The following is a 14,541-nucleotide window of genomic DNA, read 5'->3' on the forward strand; positions in this document are numbered from 1 at the left end:
AGAGCCCTATGTCAAGAATGAGCGAGCTTCTTGTGCGATGGTACCTACGCGGGTGAGTGCCTGGAGCCTGTTGAGAGGAAAATTTGCCCTTCTCGATACTTGCTGTTCTAGAATGATAAAAACAATTAGGCTAATAATATAGAGTATATCAAAACAAAAAGGATTACAATAGATCTAAAACCCATCTTCAGTATGTGTATAAAAAGCAACTGTGGCTACACAGCAAGGCCCATGTCGGTAGCACTAAGCAGTAGTCGTTCGTCTCTGTCATGAGCTTTTGACCCGAGGCTTCTGTACCAGTCTAAATTTCCAGATAGTACATAGATAACTCCGTCTGCAACAGTTAGTTATGGCTAGTTCTTGCGATGCATTCCTCTTACCTCCATTTCCTTGCGAAACGAAAAGCTCCTCATGGCGCGCCACCCTTAGTAGCTGAGTAAGCATCTTTCGTTCAAATTTATCGGCTCGTACATCCCAAAACTCCTCTATTCTATTCCATAGAAGCTCGCAAAAGGTGGACCAAAACTCTAACTCTTATCAGTCTCTGCACAGAGGGACAGGCATAAGACTTACCAGGTCGCTCCATGGAACCATTAGACGTTCGCCAAAACCTTAAACTATCTGGACGGTCGATCTGAGCAAGAAACCTGAGCTGCATCTCGTAGAAGGCATCCATTTCTGCTTGGTCTCCCAAGTTCAGCTTGCGCCGTCTGCCAAGACAGACGTCCAAACTTTCCAATTCGTGGGCCTTATCGCATTTGTAGCAATGGTATAGCGTCGGTATTACCTGATGAGCCGCACAGCTGTGGTTTTCTAGTCCCGGACTTTTTTTATAGACTTTCTGGCAGTACTGGCAGCCATACATTGGTTCCTTTATGGCACTCTCCAATATCTCCGTAGGTCTCCAAGGAATTTCTCTGCTGATATCCTTCGCGCTATAGCCTAGTAAATGCAGGTCATACATGAATCGAACTTCATGTCCACACCACTTAGGGTTTCTTGGAGTAGAGTTGTGGTGGAAGTATTGGTGGCGTCTGAGGTTTAGATCCCCTTGGAACCATTTTCCACATTGTTCGCTTCCCATTGCGCATTTGCGTTGGCATTCGTGTTGTTGTTGAGCTGCATCAAGACGACGGTTACAAGCCATACAGAACGTCAACTTGAAGAACCATTGATGCCTGAGATAGTTAGCAAAGTACATATAAGATAAATAATGTGATCACCTATAGTGTTGGAGTACTATATCCCAATTCCGTTTTCATGTAGCATGCGTTGAAGCTGTGTTTGCCGTATGCAGCAAACCTTTCAATACCTTGATGACAGTTACCAAGGGGTGCGCTGCCAAGGATACTGTGTTGAACGGGCTCATAGTGGCTTTTTTTGAACCAGAGCTGGACATCTTTCGCCCATTCTCTCTGATATTCAATAGTCTCCATTGTCACAGGTGAAGACTCAGGCACGGATTGGATATCAATTGTTGTATAGTACAGGGCAACGTGTTTTGATGATTTTCTTTGGTGGGTTAATAAGTGGCAAGAGCACGAAGGTTGGTACTCACGCGCAAATCTCATCGACCTGTTCTTGGCACGTTGGAAATTCTTCATGGACGACGGAAGTCGCGTAATGGGGCCAGTCTATTATCACTGGTGATGCTGATTTGACTCCAGCATATGTTTGGTTGTTGCTGATCATTGTGGCTGTCCAGTAGATTGGGTCTGCCAGAGCGAACAGCACGGCGAGGCCGGGGACATATACTATTTGAGATTATTGGCTAGCTGGTAACCCCTGTAATATAAAGCCTCCATGGCTGCTAACAGGGCTGGAACATGGCGACACATGGACTTAGCTGAGTCCAGGGTCCCCAGTTAAAGGCCGTAGAGGGCGTGTCGGGGTGAGTACTACTCCGTACACGATTCGGACCCTAAAAGTTTAGCTTCTCCACAAGAGCCCAAGTTTCGTGGGGGTTGACAGCCCCTTGCAGCCGGAAGCACTTTCCGCCCGCTAACCCCAGCCTCCAGATAAACCCTGTCGTCTGGAGATGGAGTACCAACTTTAGAGGGTACATCCTTTCCTCTAGAGGGTTCTAGAGGGTACATCCTCTCATTAGCCCTCCATGCACGGATACTGATGCCTTACCTCTACGTGTTAATGCTGATCCCTGTTTCAAGCTCAAGCCGCTGAGTCCCACTTCAGTCGAGAAACTGCCGGCGAGCCTCAATCGTCACTTCAGGGGCGCCCGAGCCCAATGGTTTCCTCCTCCTGGTGGGGTGTGTTTAGATGAATTTTGATGGCAGCTTTGTACTCTATGGATTGGCACGCACTTCACCGAGTTTCTCTCTGATAGGGCATCCGCTTGCCGGGCTCGGGTATGACCCCGCGCCCCGGCGCCCAGCTGTTCTTATCGAGAGGCAACCATAAGGCAACCAGAGGCAAACAAGTCTGCGGCTCAAAACGTCGACTGTTTAGCATATGCATAAAGGCGAACCGGCGATGAACGCCTATTCCCCAGTTTTTCGGTGTCTTTTTGTACCCAATATAAGCCTTGCCACAGTCCTTGTGTACTCCTTTTGTTTGCTCCGATTCTTCTCTAGATTTTGCTGTTTTCATGCTTTCTTACTACGTGTTTAGTCCCTCTGACCATTCACCAGTCGAGTGTTTCTCCTCGATTTTGATCCCAGCTACAGCAGCTCTGCCGCTCTTCTAGCAGGCTCCTTTTCCTCTCCACCATGGGTGGTGGTCCGCGTAACCCAAAAGATGCTCCTGCTGAGTACGTCAAGATTGATCCCATCAACACGAGTGGCATTGTGCTGACAAGTAGTAACACAATAGCTGCCTTGCGACCGATTCCGTGATTCACCACACTTCCGAGGTGTCGGTCGTGACAGAGGACGATGCAGCCACTATCACCGGCCGCGAACAAGATTCCAGCAATGCCGTCGCTGAGGAGGTCCAGACCGTCAAAGCCAACAATCAGGACCCACCACTTGACTCGCAGGAGCAACGAATAGCCAAACTAAAGGGCATCTATGCCAGCTTGGTGATGGTCGAAAGCGAATGCATAGAAGTGGACGGAAAACACTTGCTCGCTACTGGAATCGAGTTGGTTGAACAGATCTCGCGAGACTTAAAGAGTGCCAAAGAGAAAGCAAAGAAAGAGGCTGCTGAAGCGAAAGCAGAGCAAAAGGCTGCTGAAGCGAAAGTAGAGCAAGAGACCGCCCAAGCGGAAGAAGACAATAAGCACTCGAACCCCGACCCCGAGGCGATGCCGACCAGTGTGGGTGAAAGGCTAGATGAGACAGCTTCTAGGGAGGCGGAGGCTGAGGAGGCTTTCGAGGAGATAACTCCTGAGGAGGCAGAGCTCGAGGAGGTGGATCACGAGAAAACATCTCCCAAGGTGGCGGATGCGAATGCAGATGCCGCTCTCGATGAAGTTACCGTTACTACGCATCCTGTAGACCAGGACGCCAATCTATCCGCCCAAGAGCCGCAGGCCTCTCCTGAAGAGGCTGGTACTGCACCCCCAGATTCGGGCAAGGATACGGCAGACACTGGAGTCAACACTACTGCCCTCACCAAGGAGACGAAGTCTGAGTCCGAGAAGAAGCCCAAGACCGAACTGCCATGCTATGTCGAGTTCAGGCAGCTGGGTGACCAGAGTCTGTATAAAAAGATTGGCAGCGAATACTGGGTGCTGATCGATTCCCAATGGGTCCCCAGTCTCAATGCGGAGCAGTTTGCGGCTCTCATAGAGCTTCACCGCACATTATTACACAAACACTACGACTTTCTCTTGGAATCGCAGCACCCTAGCGCGTCGGCAGCGCTCAAAAGGCTCGCTGCAAAGCATGCCATGCCGGGAAGAATATGGTGGCACGGGATACATTCCTTTCTCGAGGTCATGCGTAAACGACTTGTCGAGTCCGGGGAACACATGGCCTGTTTCATCATCCTGGCATACAAAATGATGTCTTTGCTGGAAGAGACTGTCCCGCACTTCCGTCACACCTGGATCGAATGCAAAGCGGATTTGGCCCGATACGGGTAAGTAGAGGCGCTGCCCCTGCTTGGTCTACTATACGATAGACAGATGTGATAACCAAGACTGACACTTGCTGCGTAGAATGGCCACCCAAAGCGGTGACAAGAAAGCTTTGCAGCGCTGGCATGACATTTCCAAAGAGAAGTACACTCGAGTATCGGGCGAGAATCCCACGACCGGCCTCATCTATCACCACCTCGCCATCCTGGCGCGGCCCCAAACTCGGGTTTCGCCTGACGAAGAATTCGAAGCCACTGTGTCCCAGTTTTTTTACTACACCAAGTCCCTCGTCGTCGAAGTCCCGTTTTTCGCCGCGCGGGAGGTCGTGTTGACCCTTATCAAACCGATTGTTGACCGGAATGAGAAGGAAGCCGAGAAGCAGGCCAGCGTTCCCCAGACCGACAAAGATCACTTCCTTACCGCTGTTTCCCATCTGATTCTCGCTTCCCTGGAGCCCGAGACTCTCAGGAAAAATGGCTACAACGACAGTAGAAAGGAACATGTTCAGGCTGTCTACGCGGCACTGGAGAAGATAAGGATTGATGCATCTTCCAACACATCAAGAATGTGTCCAAGGTACGTGCTGGCCCTGTGGGATGAGTTACTCCCATATCTAACTGATCACTTGCAGCCCCCAACTCGGCCTCCTCCTCTGCCAGCTACTGCTGGGAATTCCCCTTATTGATCAAAGATGGAGCCCTATGATGGCGGCGTGGGCCGAAGACCGGGACAATTCTGACGCCATGGCCAACGCGAGGGACATCCACGATGTAACGATCGAGCTGATCCGCACCATGGTCCCTTATCTTTTGGAGGAGGCAGATACGCGTGACCTCAGGCTGTGGGGATTCATATACGTAATGCTGGTCTTTATGCGCTCCCTGAAAACGCGGCCCAGGCTCCTGAAACGGATCGGTTCGGCGTTCCACGCGCAGCTTCTGGCGCGTTTCCTCAACATGCTTCTACGCGAGGATGAGGCCCGAGGCGCCCTTGCCTTGGAGAGCGCGTCCCAATCGGAACTCGTTACAATTTGCTCGTTGCTCAACGAGGACAAGAGGCTGGACAAGTACGGGCTCAGTACCGAAGACAGCCTCAGGAAGTACTTACGCGAGCAAGAGGAACAGCGAAAGGCAGAGCTTGTCAAGAGTGAGGCCGAAGCTAAAGATGCCACGGCCACTCCGGAAGGGAGTCAGACGACAGCGGAAGAGGACAAGGTCCCCCGGGAAGAGTCCACGGCCGCGACAGAAGAGACTACGACCAGTGACGCCGCGCACGAGAAAGACCTGGACACCAAGACACCAGATTGGGAGCTGGTGTACGCCAACACACTACCGGAACACAGTCTGCTTGCGGGGTTCTTCTTTGCCAGAGAGGCTGAGCCTGAACCCCGCAACAAATCCCTGGGGAGACCTGCCGAGGACGCAGTAGTCGTTGCCTGCCCAGCCGCCCCTGATGCCACCCCAGCGGCTGTGCAGACCGCCAAGGAACCCGCCGCGCAGACCGTCGATGAATCAGTCGAGGCATCACTGGTAGAAGTGAGGAGGGAAGAGAACGAAAACGAGGATGTTCAACAGCAAGACTCCCAGGCGAAGGAGGTAGAAGCCGAGAAGACGCAAGAGGAAGACGAGCAGAAGGACAGAGAAGCCGAAGAGGCAGAAGTGCGGAGGTGGGAAGGGCTGCATCGTGTTCCCCCTCTCTTCCCCAACGGCTGGTTCAAGCGCTCGAAATACGACTACGACGAGATGCAGGTTCGCAACTATGTCCAGGACGCCGCGACATGTGACGCTCGGTCAAACCAGCTTTTGCGCCTGGCTGCTCAGCTGTCCGACTGCTTCTTTGTCTTCGAGACCGACGAGGAGAGACGCTATTGGATCAGCGTGCCTGGGGCCTCATCCGTACCGAAGCCTGACCTCAACAAGAAGATGCCGGAAATCATCGAGCGCGACGGCGGCGTCAGAGTTGTTTATGTACATCCTTTCTTCCACGCTGCCGAGATCGAGAGGGAGAAGAGGAGAGCAGCAAGGGAAGAGAAGTGGCAGAAAGAGAAGAAACGGAAAGAGGAGGAGAGACAAAAAGAGAAGAAACGGAAAGAGGACGAAGCCAAGGCTACTACGGATGTGGCTACTATAGCTGTCAACGAGAAGGTCGAGGGCGACGCGGAAGAGGTCAGTGTAGCCAACAACACTCCCGAAGCGAGCCAACTCACTGACACGACTGAACAGCAACCTACGCAATCCGAGAAGCCAGTCAGCCAGGTCGACGCCGAAAAGGCAACAGAAGCCGTGAACCTCCCGGCCGTGGCACCCAGCACGGTATCAGAGGACGGTGATCATGAGCCGAGCTCGGCTTATGAAATGGATCTGGACAAGGCCATCGGTCTCGAAAATGCCACCGCGGCGGCCCAGAAGCCGCCGGTTACCCACGAGGCGGAGCCCACCAAAGCCAAGGTGGAGATGACGCTTCCAGTGCGAGGGGTGGACGACGCGCATACGAAGGGCAGCGGCGCAGGTTCGGACGCGGCCGCAGCCACAACCACAGCCCCCGCCGCAGACGCAGCCACGGACCCGCAGGTCACGGTTCCGCTGAGCGAGGGCGTGCTCGACAGTATCCCGAAGACGGAGGATTCTACTAAGGCTATCAAGCGCTGGAGAGCGGCAAGCAAGGGTCTCGGCGCGGACGAGGGCACGGACGAGGACGAGGACAAGGACGAGAAAGAATGGGAGCGCCTCAGCAACGAAAGTCACGGAGACGCCAAGGTGGAAACGACGTCTATGTTTTCGCGCTTTTTCTTCGGGTGATAGGGGTGAACAGTCTAGATTGATGGGAGTAGAGATGCGATTAGGAAGACGAGTACGGGGTTTGTATTCTAGCTGTGTCACTTCAGACTGTCTAAGTAGTTAACGGAGATACTCAGGGAAGTCGGGAGGGGGGAGGAACTATACACTTCATCCAGAACTTTCTACAAAGCCTACAAGGCCCTCATTCTTGTGCTTTTCCTTTTCCTTACGTTCCTTTTTTTTTCTCCTTTCTTTTTTCAACATATCTTGACTCTCGAGCGACTGGTGAGTCTCTTACTCTTTACAGCCGCCCTACCGCGGGAGGGCCTGTGGATAGCTGCTTTTCTTCCTTTATTCCCGGGCTAGTTGAGTACTGGCATACAAACGATTCGAGCTCCATTCCGGACGGATTGGCCGTAGAATCGCGCAGAAAGCTTGGAAAAGCCTGCGACTGCACCCAGCCGAGAGAAGTCAAGACCTCTAGATGGAACAGCTTCAGCTAGCGCCTCGACGTCTAGTACTTCGAACTGAATGGCCGGTAAGTAGGCGTGGACGAAGACTACTATACTTCTTGAGCCGTAGGTGCAAGAGACGGCAATGGCACCTCCCCTCCCTGCCTTTGGCCATGGCATGCCACCCTTTGGTGCAGCTAATCGCCGGACATCGAGATGATGCTGGTAGACCGACGCCATGGCTGCGTTTACTCCCACGCCGTATTGTATGTTGTTGATCCTGTCCCTCACCACGATTTGTGAATCGGTTACGCATTAGCACAAGGAAAGAAGAGGACCTTGCAGAAAATGTTCGTACTGTTGGCCTCAGAAATTTGACAGAGGGTGGCTGGGATAGAAGCCTGCGAAATTGCCCGAATACCAACTAATCGTAGCTTGGAGCTACCCCTCTGAGCAACTTCCCCTTAAGCTCAAGGAATTCTTTGCCGACCAGCGGGTAGTGACGCCACATGACCTCAAGGATCTTGCAACCAAAGGCTGCCAGCTTGACGCGGCTGGCATCGTCCGTACGCTCCCAGGCCGATCCGATTTCCGTGGCCATATCACGGAGGTCAGCGTGGTCGTCTCTGTTGATAAATAGGTCGATCAAAGGGATCATATCGAGGTCCTCGGTTAGATAAGCCTCATCGGACTGCAGGCTTCTTCTGAGCAGTAGGCATCGTGATGTGGCAGCTGCGGTATTGTTAGCGATTGCGATTAGAAGGGAAGTCGGGTTGAATGACTTACTATCGAAGCGTGTTGGACGATTGAAGCGTGGTTCAACACAGGACCTTTGATTTGGGTTGCGGGAGGAAGGTTTCGGCCAGCTAAAGAGCAAGTAAGGCAATTGAGGCAGCTAACTTAATGATATTGACTTAATGAAGTTTTGCTGTCTGGGAGGCAATAAACGTTTAGATTACGGTAGACTTTAGAGATGCGAGAACCTTATAATGTCAATACCTCTGAAGAAGGGAGCAATGCAGAGATCAGTTCAGCCGAATAAACTTGGTCACCAGATACGAAGACCACTCCGTCACTACCTCGAGCACCAGTACACTTTTAGTAACCTCACCACATTGCCAAAACATTTTGCAGAAATCAAGGTAAATACATCCATTTTAAAGACTATAAGAATATCCCTAACAACTACAAGATGCCTTTATTCACAGAAAAGACAACATGCAAGAAACTAGCCCCCAGGTAGCTGATTTAGATGTATCTGATGCTATATCCCACGCTGCGCTATCTGGAGGGAACAGTACAGCATCAGAGTCTCAGGAGCCTTCGTCCTCAGCCCCAAACGACAGGCAAGTCAGCCTAGATGGCATGAATTTGCGCGCCGTTCCTGCCGCAGCAGCTAGTATACTACCTAGCATCACAGAGCCCAGCATTACAGAGCCTGGCATCGTGGAGCCTGGCCTGTTCAAGAAAACGCCAGCTCCACTTGAGATACCCTCATCAGCAAATCGATTGCTTTCTGAACACGACGCCAGCAGTGACTCTCAGCGTTCTGGGTCAGAAGCCTACCATTCGCCGAAGCGACGCAAACTTACATCGAATACATCTGAAGAAATTATTTCATCGATTCGCAACGCTGCAGAGTCAACCTTGAGGGCACTGGACATGCTGTCCCCAGTCCAATCACATGACCTGATAGCAGATGTCAGCGTCCAGTCTATACATGATACCATAGAGGTAGCCGTGGACGAAATAGGCGATGACTGGAGAGATACTCTCTCAAGCACATGTTCGGGCCCTGATGATAGCGAAAGCGAAGCCGAGCTTGGCAACTCACAGTCGCAGAAAAGTATACAACGTCGCAGATGGACAAAAGGAGAAGAGGATCTTCTTAGACGACTCAAGCGCTCCCAGCAGAGCAACGGCACTCCATCGGACTATTATATCACAAAGAAATTGAAGCGCACAGAGAACGGTGTCAAGCAACATTGGGATATCATGCAACAGAAGGACAAGGTCAAGCGCTAGGAGTCTTTCTCAGAATGCTAGTGATGATGTCCTCATCTCCTTATTAAATAAGCCACACTTTCTTGTTCGTTTCTAACACGGCCACAAGTGCGGGTAGGCCGCTGATACGGTGAATTTGGTTATGGTCATCTTCACTCATCACTTATCGTGTCCCTCGCATGAATCAGGGAAGCAAGACGCCTTTGAGGACTCGGCCGTTCCCAGAAAGCATAATTTCTCATTTCGATGGACGAGAAAATAAGTCACAGGATTGGGAAAGTTCTCTTGGTTTTATAGTGCTGTCACCAGTTCTTAGGGTTCTTGTTAAAGGGGATTTGGCAATACAGGCGGGCACTGCTGTTGAGCGGCATTCAAACGTAGACGCAATGGATGACCAAGGATATTCAGCCGCCCCCTTTCTACCATCAACCGTTTAGGAGACTATTAGTCTAAGAATTTTTAACAATTATTAGTATACTACCTAAGTCAAGTCCCCGTATATGGCAGTTGACTACTCTCTCTTGCCATTAATCCAAGCTGTCTCTTCTCAGATACCTTCTGTGCAAAAAGCATCAGCATACCTAAGGGCAATATCAGTATCCCTTACTTTTCCTCTTACTGCCCCATCTTGATGAAAGCCATATCGTAGGAATAATCCAATCATCCTTGCAAAACGGATATTTACCTTAACATCCTCCTGAATGCCTCCAATGTCAGTCTCAAAGATTCGCCAAAACTCATCTCTGAGCTCCTGAGCATTATCATAGTAATGCCAGCCATTGCTATCCATATAGCCAAGAAGGTTCTCTAATGCCCATAGCGACATCCCAAATGGGTATATTTTTGACTCTGCCCAATCAATAACGCCAGAAATATGGCCGGCATTATCAACAAGAATGTTGGTTTCGTTGAGGTCACCGTGAGTGATGACAGAGGGAAGGGTGAAGATTCTGGGCAGGTTCTGGCGGACCAGATTGAGTGTTTCCGTAAAGCGATCAGGAAGCCGTTGAAATAGTCGATTAAGATCACTTTCAAATTCCTTGTGCAAGGTATTGACAGTAGACGGAGACACTTCCTGCGCCCCCCGCCATGCTGCTGCGAAGAACCTGCCATCCAGTTAAATGACTATTACCTTGAGTGGCTGGCAGATAAACCTACCTTGCAAGGTCACCAACAGTCCGGAACTACCGCATCTCAAATTCCGCCTTACCCTCCCATGAAGTGTCCCTTGTCTGGATATAACATACGCCATCACGCTTCTCCATCACGTAGATAGACAAAGGATTTTGGCTACCGATTTGCCCGTAATACTTGCACCTGGGAACATCTTTTGTGTGAACTAGCTCAGCGATTCTCATATTTGCCATATCCAGCTTGGATCGCTCCGCGCGGAACTGCACAATATCTGCCTGATCTGGGCCGCCAGTGACTGTATAGCTCCATACACCCTGTATAGGCACTGGAGTCACTGACCCACCGACAAGAGATGCGGCTTTCATATCACATTCCGCCCTTGTAACTGTAGTTGAGGTGTCGAAGAAGTGCTGGATACAGCTTTCAACAGAGTAAAAATCGATGCTCATGGCAGGATAGTTATAGGCGAAGGGTACAATATTTAGGGAGGTAGGAGTTTATTTTGGTCAAGCGAGACTTTAAATCAATGATCTCGGTAGCACCTCGGCATCGTTTAGGCAGCATTTAGGCAGCATTCCAGCCGCAACACCATCCAGGCCGCCACAGCGCAGTCGAACCGGGATCAATAAAAGTAGAATCACTACTACTGCCCTCCGCGACCATAATCTCAAATAATGGAATATCCTTTCAGCTCTTGTCGCTTTATATATAATTAATTGTAAAGATATATAAAGCGCGACGCTACTCGCACCGAATAAGGCCCAATTCATGTGAAGCCTTCACCAGTTCGGCCTCGTTCTCGAGCTTGCCATCCCAGAAGACCTTGTGAGGCCCAGTGGTTGTCTCAGCATGCTGCTCATTGCCCTTAAGCTGTCTAATTCCATCTCCCCCCTCATGATAAATGAACCCTGTTTCCTTGGCAAGCTTGCCATAATTTGCCTGCTCCTGTTTGAGCAGGACAGTTCCGTTATGGCCAAGGTCAAACTCGACCAGGCCCTCCATACCATCTGTGACCCCAAGCGCCAGAAGGTCGCCTAACTGATTACCCTGGAAAAAGTGGTTCAGCTCGGAAAGGAAATCGGGTGAGACACCCGCTAGGTCAGGCAGAGGTCCTTCTCTGTACTTATAGACTCGGGGACTGCCATCAGAGCTCATCTTGAAGAGATAGCCATGAGTGTTGGTTAGGTTAAGGTTATGGATATCCACCGGGCGAATCCATTTTCCGATGAGAATGTTGAGATTGCTCGTCATCATGACTTTGCCATCATCGATGAGGTCATGTCGATGGATGAGGTGAAAAGACAACTTCTTCTTCAAACCATGGCGCTCCAAGATCTCTGCCAGCATACTGAAGTGCTGGCCGGGAACCTCTGGCTGATCCCGGGACTCGGGAAGACTGTTCCAGCTGATATCGTTAACTCAAGGCCTAGTGTTTCAGGATAAGCATCCACCGATTTCAGTGGCGGCCATTGTGAAAGTTAAATTGATTTAAGAGGTAGCAGAACGTTGGTTTGAATGCGAACTTAGATATCAGGCTCAAGGGCGACATGAATGGATCTTAAATACCCCAGAAAAGCCCTTGTCATTGCCCGGGTATTTGTAGCCGGGCAGGGAACAGAATGGTTGCCTAACTTGAGGGGATAAATGCAATATCTACCATGCAAGGCGTTTGCTCTATCTCGTGGCCCACGGGGGCATATTATGGATGCAAGCAAGTATACTGGAGGGGGTGTATTTCTAAGTTCGCGGGGACAGCCTACTTCTTGACCTGCATGATGCAGTGTAACCAAAATATGGTCCAATATACCATAGAACACAAATGGGGAAAGACTCGATGTGATTAAGTAGAGCTGTCGTTTAGCTATGGATGGGTTGTTGGTTGCAGGGAGTCATGCGTAGAGTGAGGTCGCATTCTGACAAGCTCTCACGATGCATGCAACTGCAGAGCCCTACTTGAGTCACCGCTTGATTGACATCATTGATTAAAAAAACGAATAGGTGCTTCCGTTGATCCGAGCCGTGCTGACATCAGATACCTAACAGTACATAGGGCTGAAGTCAATTAAGACATGAAGGAATAGTTTAGGTAAAATACTGCACTTCTGGTATTCTATCTATACTAACAATATACAACATCGAAGTCATTTTTTCATTCATGCTCATTAAGTAAACTATACAGCCGCTTCAGGTCGTCTGTAAGTACTCTGAAAATCGAAAGTGCTTCCATAGTCCAATCCTATGAAAGATAACGCTCAGTCTCTCATCAATAAAGAAATCACTCCACTCTCGGTTAGACTCGGGTAAAGTCGGCGTTTCAACGGTGATAACATCAAACTTCCGCTGTTATTTGCATTTATCTCCATACATGCTGTCAAACTCCATTTAATTCCACCCTGGCGCTCGCCCATACGCCAAAGCCTCTGGTATCGTCATCCTCTTGAGAGTTATATTGTATTCTTAGCCTCTCAGCATGGCAGCCTCAGCAGACAACAGATCCTTAGTGATCGCCGAAGGTGTGTTAGTGTAAGGGCGTAGTTGACCTTACCTTCCTTGCGATAAAAGACCATGTATATAGCCTGCATAAAACTCAAGTGTATAACCCGAATATCCATCAAACATTGTCCCCTGCTAGTAAATGTAAGTAGGGTTTTAGATAGTATATATAAAACTTGCCTGCTTCAACGTTCTCCAAGTCCATTGCATTCATGGCAAACAGCTTCGCCTTTCCTTCCGGTACCGTCGCAGCGCTCGCACTTCATCGTAAAAGGTGTTATAAAAGGTGACAATAGTAGTAGTCAAGAGATAAATGACCGTGACGAACATTTATTCACTCATCAGGCAGCAAAAAAAGATGTGGGTCTGTGGTAAGGTGACCACTGCTGGTCCACTTATCCTTTTGCAATGATTGGATAATGATGACAAAGCAGGAACACTGGAAGTTTCTTGCGCTTTTCTTTCGTCATTTCAAACTTAACCTTTATGATTTCATCTTCATCATGCCGGACCAATTTAAATGCCAAGTGTGTCTGCAAGTATTTGCAACATCTGAAGCACTTCAACTTCATATCACGGAATTTAAGGTACTAAAACCCCCTACCAACAGCAGCTAGACTTAATTCAATATCGTTAGTCCCAAACACAATCTGTTCTCGCAGCATATACGCAGTGTTTGAACCATATCACCCCAGGAACTTCCCGAGACAATGAAGCTTATTTAAGACCAGCCATATGCCAAGTGTGCAGCAGAAAATTTTACAACGATTATGCCCTTGAGTTACATATCGAAGAGTTTCGAGTGAGTGCTTTCTAATTATTATAGAGGTTGCTAATGTGTGAGTCCTTGGAATCGCGACTTGTCCTAGACTTACTACATAGTCAATCACACATTGCCACGCCCAAATATGAATTTTATCGCAACGAAGGATCCCAATGTCCGCTAGCGAACTGTGAGGTAAAAGATAGAAACCCTAGCAATCGAAGTCGGCATTTCAGGGCGCGTAAGTCCCCAATTCTGACAGAGCCAAACACTTCTTGACATATCAGATATTCCGTTTATCGAACCGTGCAAAGGGTGCGGCAAATTATACACCTCATGCAACACTGCAACATCGCACGGCTGCAAACACCCGCTGGGCACAACATGGATTACGGAACGCCGGCGACGGCTTCAGATGAGAGCCTCTCAGGAATACCAAATTGCCATTACATTTTGCGAGTCGAGCAAACGAAAGATAAATCGATACTTAAAATCCTCGAAATCGACCTCGAACGAAACGAACCATGTCTGGCCCCCGCTGGATACTCCTGCATCACTCAATACAGACGTCAATGAACCACGGCCGAATAAGACGCTAACAGCGAGAAATGGTGTGGTAATGGCAAACCTTGAGGAGGCTCGTGTTGTCGGTAAAGCTGTGAGCAATACGGGACTTTTCTGCATGGACGACCCCGGCGTGACACTTCAAGAGGCTCAAAATAGCGGGTTATTCTGCCTTGATGACACAGCCGACCATGTGGCTACTTTCTGCGAGAAGTACACTTCGGGTTGGGACTCTTGGTTTCTGGTGGACGGCACGGATAAGAGCAGGAGAAAGAGACCCTTAGATAAAATTTCTTCGTAGTTTATATGAAGATA

The 14,541-nt window shown here is 49.6% G+C and overlaps 8 protein-coding genes across 8 annotated transcripts; 3 read left to right on the forward strand and 5 right to left on the reverse strand.

Moving 5' to 3' along the window:
* Positions 1–215: 215 nt before the first annotated feature.
* Positions 216–676, reverse strand: FPRO_16113 (uncharacterized protein; the record flags this gene model as incomplete). The annotated part of the gene is made up of 3 exons (XM_031225221.1): positions 216–334; positions 381–527; positions 574–676. The coding sequence occupies 3 exons, from the start codon at positions 674–676 to the stop codon at positions 216–218; spliced, it is 369 nt and encodes a 122-aa protein (XP_031090402.1).
* A 2,050-nt stretch (positions 677–2,726) lies between these two features.
* On the forward strand, positions 2,727–6,837 carry FPRO_16114 (uncharacterized protein; the record flags this gene model as incomplete). The annotated part of the gene is made up of 4 exons (XM_031225222.1): positions 2,727–2,767; positions 2,830–4,041; positions 4,121–4,615; positions 4,671–6,837. The coding sequence occupies 4 exons, from the start codon at positions 2,727–2,729 to the stop codon at positions 6,835–6,837; spliced, it is 3,915 nt and encodes a 1,304-aa protein (XP_031090403.1).
* Positions 6,838–7,178: 341 nt separating this feature from the next.
* FPRO_16115 (uncharacterized protein) lies at positions 7,179–7,508 on the reverse strand (the record flags this gene model as incomplete). Its single annotated transcript, XM_031225223.1, has 1 exon — positions 7,179–7,508. One exon carries the CDS (start codon positions 7,506–7,508, stop codon positions 7,179–7,181), a length of 330 nt encoding a protein of 109 aa, XP_031090404.1.
* A 978-nt stretch (positions 7,509–8,486) lies between these two features.
* Positions 8,487–9,293, forward strand: FPRO_16116 (uncharacterized protein; the record flags this gene model as incomplete). The annotated part of the gene is made up of 1 exon (XM_031225224.1): positions 8,487–9,293. One exon carries the CDS (start codon positions 8,487–8,489, stop codon positions 9,291–9,293), a length of 807 nt encoding a protein of 268 aa, XP_031090405.1.
* A 526-nt stretch (positions 9,294–9,819) lies between these two features.
* FPRO_16117 (uncharacterized protein) lies at positions 9,820–10,855 on the reverse strand (the record flags this gene model as incomplete). Its single annotated transcript, XM_031225226.1, has 3 exons — positions 9,820–10,378; positions 10,431–10,456; positions 10,520–10,855. The coding sequence occupies 3 exons, from the start codon at positions 10,853–10,855 to the stop codon at positions 9,820–9,822; spliced, it is 921 nt and encodes a 306-aa protein (XP_031090406.1).
* A 292-nt stretch (positions 10,856–11,147) lies between these two features.
* Positions 11,148–11,753, reverse strand: FPRO_16118 (uncharacterized protein; the record flags this gene model as incomplete). The annotated part of the gene is made up of 1 exon (XM_031225227.1): positions 11,148–11,753. The coding sequence occupies one exon, from the start codon at positions 11,751–11,753 to the stop codon at positions 11,148–11,150; it is 606 nt and encodes a 201-aa protein (XP_031090407.1).
* Positions 11,754–12,871: 1,118 nt separating this feature from the next.
* On the reverse strand, positions 12,872–13,018 carry FPRO_16119 (uncharacterized protein; the record flags this gene model as incomplete). Its single annotated transcript, XM_031225228.1, has 1 exon — positions 12,872–13,018. The coding sequence occupies one exon, from the start codon at positions 13,016–13,018 to the stop codon at positions 12,872–12,874; it is 147 nt and encodes a 48-aa protein (XP_031090408.1).
* Positions 13,019–13,402: 384 nt separating this feature from the next.
* FPRO_16120 (uncharacterized protein) lies at positions 13,403–14,527 on the forward strand (the record flags this gene model as incomplete). Its single annotated transcript, XM_031225229.1, has 4 exons — positions 13,403–13,486; positions 13,537–13,701; positions 13,744–13,903; positions 13,950–14,527. The coding sequence occupies 4 exons, from the start codon at positions 13,403–13,405 to the stop codon at positions 14,525–14,527; spliced, it is 987 nt and encodes a 328-aa protein (XP_031090409.1).
* Positions 14,528–14,541: the final 14 nt, after the last annotated feature.

This window comes from Fusarium proliferatum (genome assembly GCF_900067095.1).
Source record: "Fusarium proliferatum ET1 genome assembly, contig: FPRO_scaffold021, whole genome shotgun sequence".
Classification (NCBI taxonomy): Eukaryota; Fungi; Ascomycota; class Sordariomycetes; order Hypocreales; family Nectriaceae; genus Fusarium; species Fusarium proliferatum.